The 8,979-nt window shown below is 64.9% G+C and overlaps 2 protein-coding genes across 6 annotated transcripts in view; one reads left to right on the top strand and one right to left on the bottom strand.

Moving 5' to 3' along the window:
- Window positions 1-191: 191 nt before the first annotated feature.
- On the top strand, window positions 192-5,943 carry SRPRA (SRP receptor subunit alpha; the record flags this gene model as incomplete). The annotated part of the gene is given in 13 exon segments (XM_006140613.3): window positions 192-275; window positions 590-753; window positions 891-1,048; window positions 1,271-1,430; window positions 1,567-1,720; window positions 1,914-2,005; window positions 2,108-2,226; window positions 2,336-2,422; window positions 2,680-2,852; window positions 2,939-3,152; window positions 3,494-3,657; window positions 3,734-3,832; window positions 5,061-5,943. Coding segments are annotated over 13 exon segments (1,797 nt in total), but the record flags the coding sequence as incomplete, so codon positions are not given.
- A 218-nt stretch (window positions 5,944-6,161) lies between these two features.
- SIRAL1 (SIR2 antiphage like 1) overlaps window positions 6,162-8,979 on the bottom strand; it is a 21,829-nt gene continuing 19,011 nt past the window's right edge. For 3 of the 5 annotated variants that reach the window (XM_027772628.1, XM_027772629.1, XM_027772631.1), the window contains exon 8: window positions 8,919-8,969. In XM_027772628.1, coding sequence (XP_027628429.1) covers window positions 8,928-8,969 — 42 coding nt within the window. In that variant the 3' untranslated portion in view covers window positions 8,919-8,927. The other 2 variants (XM_006140617.3, XM_006140614.3) reach the window with 2 other exon arrangements.

Raw genomic sequence — 8,979 nt, 5'->3', positions numbered from 1 at the left:
GGCCCCCGCGCCCGCCTCCTCTCCCCCGGGGTCCTCTCCGTGGTGGGCAGCGGGGGAGAATCGTCGGCACCCTCTCACGAGGGCGGGTTTGACTTCTGGGGAATGTCTGGCTCTCCGGATGTAACCCGAGAGGGGCTCCCGTCGGCGTCTTCCCGGGATAGTCTGCACCCTGAGACGCGCTCTTCCCCCAGGAGCGCGGCGGTAACAACTCCTTCACCCACGAGGCGCTCACGCTCAAGTACAAACTGGACAACCAGTTCGAGCTGGTGTTCGTGGTAAGCGGTGTGACAGGGGCGGTGGCTGGCCCGCGGGGTCCGCACAGAGCAGTTGGCCGTGCTCGGGGTGTGAAGGAGTCACCGAGGAAGCTGGGCGGGTGGGCGGGTGGCCAGCTGGCCGGGGAGGGGGGCGGGGGGAGCAGCCTCTGTGCCAGGCAGAGCCTGGCTGCCTCGCCACCCCTGCCGGGAAGCCCGCCAGGTGCTGAGCCTGCCTCGTGCTGAGCCTGCCTCTAGCCTGGGTTGAGATGGCTTCCCTGGGCGCTGGGCGGGCCGTAAGCAGATCTGGGCAGGTCCGTGGGCTCTCTCCCCAACAGGTTGGGTTTCAGAAGATCCTGTCGCTGACGTACGTGGACAAGTTGATAGACGACGTGCACCGGCTGTTCCGGGACAAGTACCGCACGGAGATTCAGCAGCAAAGTGCCTTGAGCCTGTTACACGGCACTTTCGATTTCCAAAATGACTTCCTGCAGCTCCTGCGGTGAGGACGCGCCCTCGGAAGGTGGCTCAGAGACACTTGCTTGCCATCCCGTGCTAACGTGGCGTGAGGTCCCTTTCTCTGGACTTTGGTTTTTCGGTCCCGCGTGGAGTGGAAAGATCAGCCCCGTTTCTCTTTAGTGAAGCGGAGGAGAGCAGTAAGAGCCGTGCTCCCACCACCATGAGGAAGTTCCAAGATTCCGAAAAGGCCAAGAAACCTGTGAGGTCCATGATCGAGACACGGGAAAAGCCCAGGGAAAAAGCCAAGAGTAGCAAAAAAAAGGGGGCCAAGAAGGAAGGTGAGTCCGAGCTCCGTGGCTCTCCCGGGCACGGAGGATGTCACAGAGGGTGTCAGTGACTGCGGAGTCCGTCCTTTGTCACTGCTTTCCTCCTTGAGCTTGGATGACCCCTACCCTCCCCGTGACCCTCAGGCCTAGTAAGCCGTAAGATGCGGGGTCCTAGTCTTCTCCTGAGGGTCTAGAAGGGGGCTTGGTTTCCTCCCGTGAGGTCTCTCCTACCAGGTTCTGATGGCCCTCTGGCTCCCAGCAAAGTAGCTCCGGCAGAAAAGTCAAGTCTCCCGGCGGGACTCGAGAATGGGAGTGAACTTTCCAAAGAAGAGCTGATCCGCAGGAAGCGAGAGGAGTTCATTCAGAAGCATGGGAGGGGGGTGGAGAAGCCCGGGTGAGCGCCTGCCTGTCTCCAGCACTCCAGGGTACTCCCTGCCTGTCTGCAGCACTCCCAGGGTACTCCCTGCCGAGGCCTCTGCAGTTGGCTTATGTCCTCCTCCTTGCTTCTCCTCTCTTTCAATGCTTTGCAGCAAGTCCCTGAAGTCAGATGCCCCAAAGGAGAAGGGCAAAAAAGTGCCCCGAGTGTGGGAACTGGGTGGCCGTGCGGACGAGGGCGTCTTGGATTACAGCGCCCCCACCACCAACGGGACCCCCGAGGCTGTCTTGTCGGAGGACATTGACTTGGTGAGGGTTCTGGGGCCAGAGCGAAGATGCCACAACTAGCAAAGCGGGAGGAGGTGGGCAGAGCTGGAAGGCAACGTAGCATCTGAGTGAGGCCCGAGTTGCTGCCGGCTCAGAGCAGGGTGGACCGGGCCAGTGGGGTCTTGCCTTGGAGCCCGTTATCCAGCCCACCTCCTTCCTGTCCTCGATCCTCCAGATCCGAGGGACTGGGCCTGGGGGACAGCTTCAAGATCTGGACTGCAGCAGCTCCGAAGATGAAGAGGCCGCCCCAAACCCTGCCAAACCTAGGTAGGGAGATTTCAGGTGGGAGCGGGGTGGCTGGTGGGGCCGTGGGACCGACGAGGGTGGACTCCTGCCTGCTGGCCTCCTGCGTTTGATCTGTGCTTACAGAGCTCCCAAGGGGGCCCTGGGGGGCATGTTTGGGATGCTGAAGGGCCTCGTGGGCTCTAAGAGCTTGAGTCGTGAAGACATGGAGTCTGTGCTGGACAAGATGCGCGACCACCTCATTGGTATGCTCTGCACCTGAGGCGACCCTCCATTCGTGGGGGGGCAGGGCCGCCCAGGGCATGCACGGACTGGCCCTGCACACCGCGCCTACACCCCGTCCCCTTTCCTCAGCCAAGAACGTGGCTGCAGACATTGCTGCCCAGCTCTGCGAGTCTGTAGCCAGCAAGCTGGAAGGCAAGGTGATGGGCACGTTCAGCAGTAAGTACTGCCAGCAGGTGCGGCCCACAGCACCCACCTGCCAGCACACGGCTGCGGCTCCCTTCCAGAACCTCGAACCCTCTAGTTCCGTACCTGGGCTGTCTGTTACATTAGAGGAGCTGGTGCAGGGAGGGGCTCTGGACAGCACCGTCTAGATTCCCGGGACAGGGTCCTGGGCTGCCCTAGGTCCCATGGCTCAGAATGGCATTGGGCCCTGGATTGTCCCTTGGGCTCATGGCCATGGGCCTCCTCTGCAGCGGTGACGTCCACAGTCAAGCAGGCTCTGCAGGAATCCCTGGTGCAGATCCTGCAGCCTCAGCGCCGAGTGGACATGCTCCGGGACATCATGGATGCCCAGCGTCGCCAGCGTCCTTACGTTGTCACCTTCTGTGGCGTTAACGGCGTGGGGAAGTCCACTAACCTCGCCAAGGTTGGCACAGCCCAGCCTTCCCTGCCGCCGCCCTGCCTGCCCCGTGTCCTAAGACCCGGGTCCCAGGTGCTGGCGCTCTGCTGCAGATCTCCTTCTGGCTGCTGGAGAACAGCTTCCGTGTCCTCATCGCCGCCTGCGACACGTTCCGCGCCGGGGCCGTGGAGCAGCTGCGCACGCACACGCGGCGCCTGAGTGCCCTCCACCCCCCGGAGAAGCACGGGGGGCGCACCATGGTGCAGCTGTTCGAGAAGGGCTACGGCAAGGATGCTGCGGGCATCGCCATGGAGGCCATCGCTTTCGGTACGGGCATGGATGGCGTAGCCTTGGTGGGCCCTCCCTGTCCGGTTCCCAGGACGCGCTGGGGTGGGGGCCGGGCCCACCCTGAGGTGGACAAGCCGCTCGGAGCCAGGCAGAGGCTCTGCCGCGTTCTGCTCTGGGCAGTGGCCGGAGTTCGGAGCCTGGTCACCTGCTTCCTGCTTCATCTGGTTCCCAGACGTTCAGTGACCACCGGGCAGTGAGTGGGCTTTCTCTTGTCACCTGGCACCAAATCCAAGCCAGGAAAGTAGCCAGACTGGTCCCTGAGGGAGTGGGACAAGCGGAGTGGCAGCCCGCTGTCTGGGTGACCGCACACGCTTCTCTAGCACGTCACCAGGGCTTTGACGTGGTGCTGGTGGACACTGCTGGCCGCATGCAGGACAACGCCCCCCTGATGACCGCCCTGGCCAAGCTCATCACTGTCAATACGCCTGACCTGGTGCTGTTCGTGGGCGAGGCCTTAGTGGGCAACGAGGCCGTGGACCAGCTGGTGAGGCCTGGCCCCAGCCCCTGCAGCTCTGGCCTGTCGGGCAGTTCTGGAGCTTCACTCACCCTCTCCTCCCCAGGTCAAGTTCAACAGAGCCCTGGCCGACCACTCCATGGCCCAGACGCCTCGGCTCATCGACGGCATCGTCCTCACCAAGTTTGATACCATCGACGACAAGGTACCAGGCCTGACGGGCGAGCAGGGCCACGGGGGGAGGGCACCAGGCCGCCGGGTGTTGCACAGGGGCGAGGGCACCAGGCCGCCGGGTGGTGCACAGGGGCGAGGGCACCAGGCCGCCGGGTGGTGCACAGGGGCGAGGGCACCAGGCCGCCGGGTGGTGCACAGGGGCGAGGGCACCAGGCCGCCGGGTGGTGCACAGGGGCGAGGGCACCAGGCCGCCGGGTGGTGCACAGGGGCGAGGGCACCAGGCCGCCGGGTGGTGCACAGGGGCGAGGGCACCAGGCCGCCGGGTGGTGCACAGGGGCGAGGGCACCAGGCCGCCGGGTGGTGCACAGGGGCGAGGGCACCAGGCCGCCGGGTGGTGCACAGGGGCGAGGGCACCAGGCCGCCGGGTGGTGCACAGGGGCGAGGGCACCAGGCCGCCGGGTGGTGCACAGGGGCGAGGGCACCAGGCCGCCGGGTGGTGCACAGGGGCGAGGGCACCAGGCCGCCGGGTGGTGCACAGGGGCGAGGGCACCAGGCCGCCGGGTGGTGCACAGGGGCGAGGGCACCAGGCCGCCGGGTGGTGCACAGGGGCGAGGGCACCAGGCCGCCGGGTGGTGCACAGGGGCGAGGGCACCAGGCCGCCGGGTGGTGCACAGGGGCGAGGGCACCAGGCCGCCGGGTGGTGCACAGGGGCGAGGGCACCAGGCCGCCGGGTGGTGCACAGGGGCGAGGGCACCAGGCCGCCGGGTGGTGCACAGGGGCGAGGGCACCAGGCCGCCGGGTGGTGCACAGGGGCGAGGGCACCAGGCCGCCGGGTGGTGCACAGGGGCGAGGGCACCAGGCCGCCGGGTGGTGCACAGGGGCGAGGGCACCAGGCCGCCGGGTGGTGCACAGGGGCGAGGGCACCAGGCCGCCGGGTGGTGCACAGGGGCGAGGGCACCAGGCCGCCGGGTGGTGCACAGGGGCGAGGGCACCAGGCCGCCGGGTGGTGCACAGGGGCGAGGGCACCAGGCCGCCGGGTGGTGCACAGGGGCGAGGGCACCAGGCCGCCGGGTGGTGCACAGGGGCGAGGGCACCAGGCCGCCGGGTGGTGCACAGGGGCGAGGGCACCAGGCCGCCGGGTGGTGCACAGGGGCGAGGGCACCAGGCCGCCGGGGGTTGCGCAGGGGGGAGGGCACCAGGCCGCCGCGTGTTGGCTCCCCCTGCTGCCGCGGGGCTGACGGGCCGGGCCGCCCTCGCAGGTGGGCGCTGCCATCTCCATGACCTACATCACGGGCAGACCCATCGTCTTCGTGGGCACCGGCCAGACCTACTGTGACCTGCGCAGCCTCAACGCCAAGGCCGTGGTGGCTGCCCTCATGAAGGCGTGACGTGGCTCGTCCCCAACACCAAGTCACCGCTGCCCCCACACCCTGCCCCGTATCAAGAATGCTTCAGCGTGTGTGAGCGATGTGTCTGCAGTGCAGTAGAGGCCGTGGGGTGCTCCCGGGCAGCCAGCCCCTTCTGCAAGGGGACCCAATCATGTCGCAGTCCCGCCCACCGACACCCCCGCGCCTCCTGGGGCTTCCCCATCAGCTGGTCCCATTCCAGCTTTGACCTGTGCTCGGAGTCAGCGCAGAGCCCTGCTGTCAGTGGTCGCAGAGCTGCCCATGCCAACGGGCAGCTCAAAGCCTCGACTTCCAGGGCCAGCATGGGTCCCCAGGCACCTCTCCCTGGGCCCCCGCTTTCAGGCCCTGGCCCCAGGGTGCAGCCCACCTCACTGTGTAGCCTATGGCCTGTTCTTTGCTGCTAGTTCTAATCTGAGGATGACCCCGATGCCCCTGACCCCCAGAGCACCACAGGTTCTCGGCCTCCTGACTTGCCCTCCCCCAGAATCCTGACCTCGGCCGTGCATGTCCCCTGGCCCGGGAGAAGCCACCTGAGGGACGGCTGCTGCCCCCCACCCGTGGCCTGGCCCCGCCCGTCCTCTCCTGCAGTGCCTGTTAGCGGTGGCCACGTGGACCTCGCCCTCCTGCTGAGACCGGTCCTGGAGCTTGTATTACGTGTGAGGAGTGCAATAAGGTGAAGCCTGTCTGCCCAGAGACGTAATTTATACGAGAAAATAAATTTCATACATAAATTGCTTGTCAGGTCTCGGGTGGTTTGTGTAGGACTCAACTGAGCCCCACACGGCACGGACAAGTCGCAGGGCCTGTCCGGAGCAGGGATGCTGAGGCCTTGGGAGGACACTGTCCCATGGGCGGGACCCTGCTGAGAGCAAGGGCAGGACTCGGAAGGTACAGACCCAGACCTGGCAGCACCACAGGGCGTGCTACCACGGCGACTCAGAGCCAAGGCCGGGCAGTAACCAAACGACTTTTAATACAGCCCAGCTGTGTCAGATACTGTACACTGGAAAGGTCTAGAAAACTAGAGCTTCAAGTCAGAGTCTACAAAAGCCGCTGAGCGAAACTGAAAACCAAGCACAGTACAAAACAGCGGGGCCACGGCAGGTCGCCCGTGGGATCCAGATCCCAGTCCGTGCAGAGCTGCAGCGGCAGCGGTGGGGTGTCACTTGCTCTGCCGTGTCCAGTCTGGGGGCCTGGGAGGGCCGCATCTGCGCTGCAGTGTCCCGGGGTACTCCTGAGCTGGGATGGGCGGCAGGACATCCTAAGCAGGCGCCTGAAGGGTTCCACCGCGACGCCCCACCCCACTCCCAGCTGCACCTCCAGGCACTGACGCTTCTGGGAGCATAGCTGGTTCCAGAAACCCCGTCCATGGCAGGGCCTCGGCCTTTCACGTGCGACAGCCTGCAGAGAAGGGGTGGTTGGACGGGATGGGCGTTCAGAGTGGGCCAGGGCACCCGCAACTGCAGACACCTAGTTACCCGAACCCTTCAGGAGAGTCTAGGAGCCCGGGACGGCCTTGACGGGAAAGGACAATCCCAAGTGGACACTGCCACCCAGCCCGAGTCCGAGGGGAGAGCAAGCGGACACCAGTACCTCGTGTGTCGCTCTGGGCCGCAGACGCCCCATTCAGCTGACCTTCTCTCGCTGCTATCCCTGCCAAACAGAACACAGCTGGTCAGGCAGGCCCTGCTCAAGAGCTGAACTACCACCAGCGGCAGGAACCCCAAGGACCCAAGGACGGAGAAGAAGGATTGGGAAACGGGACGGCCCAGGACAGGAAAGCGGGCAGGGGGACCATGGCCATCTCCAGACTGCGCTGAGATGCCTGGATGCAGAATATCTCACGCGGCCAGGCTGGCTGCTGTCCCTGGTGGATGTCCAGAAGGCCAAGGTCAGGGAAAAGAACCCCGCTTGAGCAGGACGGGTGGCAGGTGTGCAGCCAGTCGCCCGGGGGCACTCCAGGAAGCAAAGATACTCCGCGAGCAACAGCGTCTGATGTGAGCCAGAGCACGCTGCCGCCTGGTGTCAGCCCAAGTCACACCCAGCTCCTCGGTGACGGGCTGCACACAAGCACTCAGGCCCACGGTGAAGCCGCAGGACAACAGGACAGGGAGAGGACCGACACCACAGGTGGGCGGGGAGCCCTGGCCGGTGTGTGCAAAGCCAGGGCACGCACACGTGCAAACTGGCCTACCTGCAGGGAAAGCTACTCGCTGCGCTGACCACCCACTGAGATGCCCACGCCCTCCCCGTGGTTACAGAGAACCCACTCAGAGGAGGCTCCTGGCCGAAGGGAGCAGAGGGGGGCCGGCGCCCACCTTTCTCACCGCAGGGGAAGGAGAGTCAGCAGCTGGAGGCAGGAACCTGGACACAGGGTGCCCACACGGGGCAGGGCACGCCTGGTGAAGGCAGTGCTGGCACCTGGCGACGTGGGAGATGAGCAGGGTGCTACCGCGTGTCAGTCTGCCCACATCAGCCAGCAGGTGGCATGGAGGTTAGGGTGCTGGAAACCACACAGCTGGCCGTGTGTTCTGGTCCCAGACCCGGCAGCTTGAGTCACACCAGACACATGCATGTGTGCCCCAAATGCCAAGAACGGAGGAGGGACTGGAGCGTGGCCATGCCCTAAAGGAGCTCATTGTTTCTCTGGCAAGCACACGCGCCCTCTAGAAAACGAAAAAAATCCCCAAGTCGGCCGGCCCCACGGTGCCATGGGCAAGGGCTATGCCAGATCCCAAGCAGCCACGAGTGGGGTCCACGTGGGTACCCTGGGGCATGGAAAACTGGAGGAAGGGCGGCAGTTGGGCAGCCCCGGTGCCACACTGCACCATGAAGATGGGGACAGAAGGACCCAACGACATGCACTCGGTCACAGCTACGGAAAACGCACAGGGACACGGTTCACCAGAACAGACCGAGGTGACTTTCCGAGGTGATGAACTGTAACAGGATTTTCTTTCCTCCATGACGTGGGTTTCCAGGAACACGTCCTAAAGCCCAAGAACCTCTGCAGACCTAACTTCTGTACGTAGGAGGGAGTCCCGCCCACGCCAGGCACAGCGCGGGCTCGGGGCTGGGCAGCAGCACTGCCTTTCAGTGCGTGCCGGCAGACGCCGCAAGCGCACGTCTGCACACGCACACAGCTGCAGCTCTGCAGGCATGCAGTGGGAGCCACCTTCCTTCCCTTTCCTCACCAAGCCTCGGCCGACCTGTGGTGGGGAGTCCGTCCCCTCTCACGGCGCCGCTGCGGTTCCCCATATCCAGACACCCCCAACCCCGACATCTCGGGTCCTCCCAGTCGTGTGCCACCCTGTATGACACAGCAGGCACACACATGTACATCTCGGTGCACCCGGGACTACTGCATCCCACGGTCTCCCTGGGAGCAGCTTCTAGGACAAACTACCAGTGGGATTTGTAGGGCGGCGGTCCCGTTTGATACATGTTCAAGACGTTCTCCCTTTCAGCGTTCTCAGGCTGAGACCCGTTTCGACCTTCCCTTTACGACAGCTGGACTAAGCCCCCTGTCCATCGACACCCGAGTACCCACTTCCCCTCAGTCTAGCCCGATCACGTGCCTCCATTCTTCTGTATTTTCGGATCTAACATCTCACAGCATTCCGCGGACAGCCAATGAGGCGGGAGAGCTTTACGGGTGCGGTGGTCTGCCTTCTCCATGGAGGTGTAGGCCGCGGCCTGCAGAAGCCTGAGGGCAGGTGATCAAGAACTGCGGCTAACCTGGGCGGCTGCCCCGTCACGGCCCGGGAGGGGG

The sequence above is a fragment of the Tupaia chinensis genome, unplaced genomic scaffold (assembly GCF_000334495.1).
Source record: "Tupaia chinensis unplaced genomic scaffold, TupChi_1.0 Scaffold000037_4, whole genome shotgun sequence".
Lineage (NCBI taxonomy): Eukaryota > Metazoa > Chordata > Mammalia > Scandentia > Tupaiidae > Tupaia > Tupaia belangeri.
This window is presented reverse-complemented; position numbering and strand designations above follow the sequence as displayed.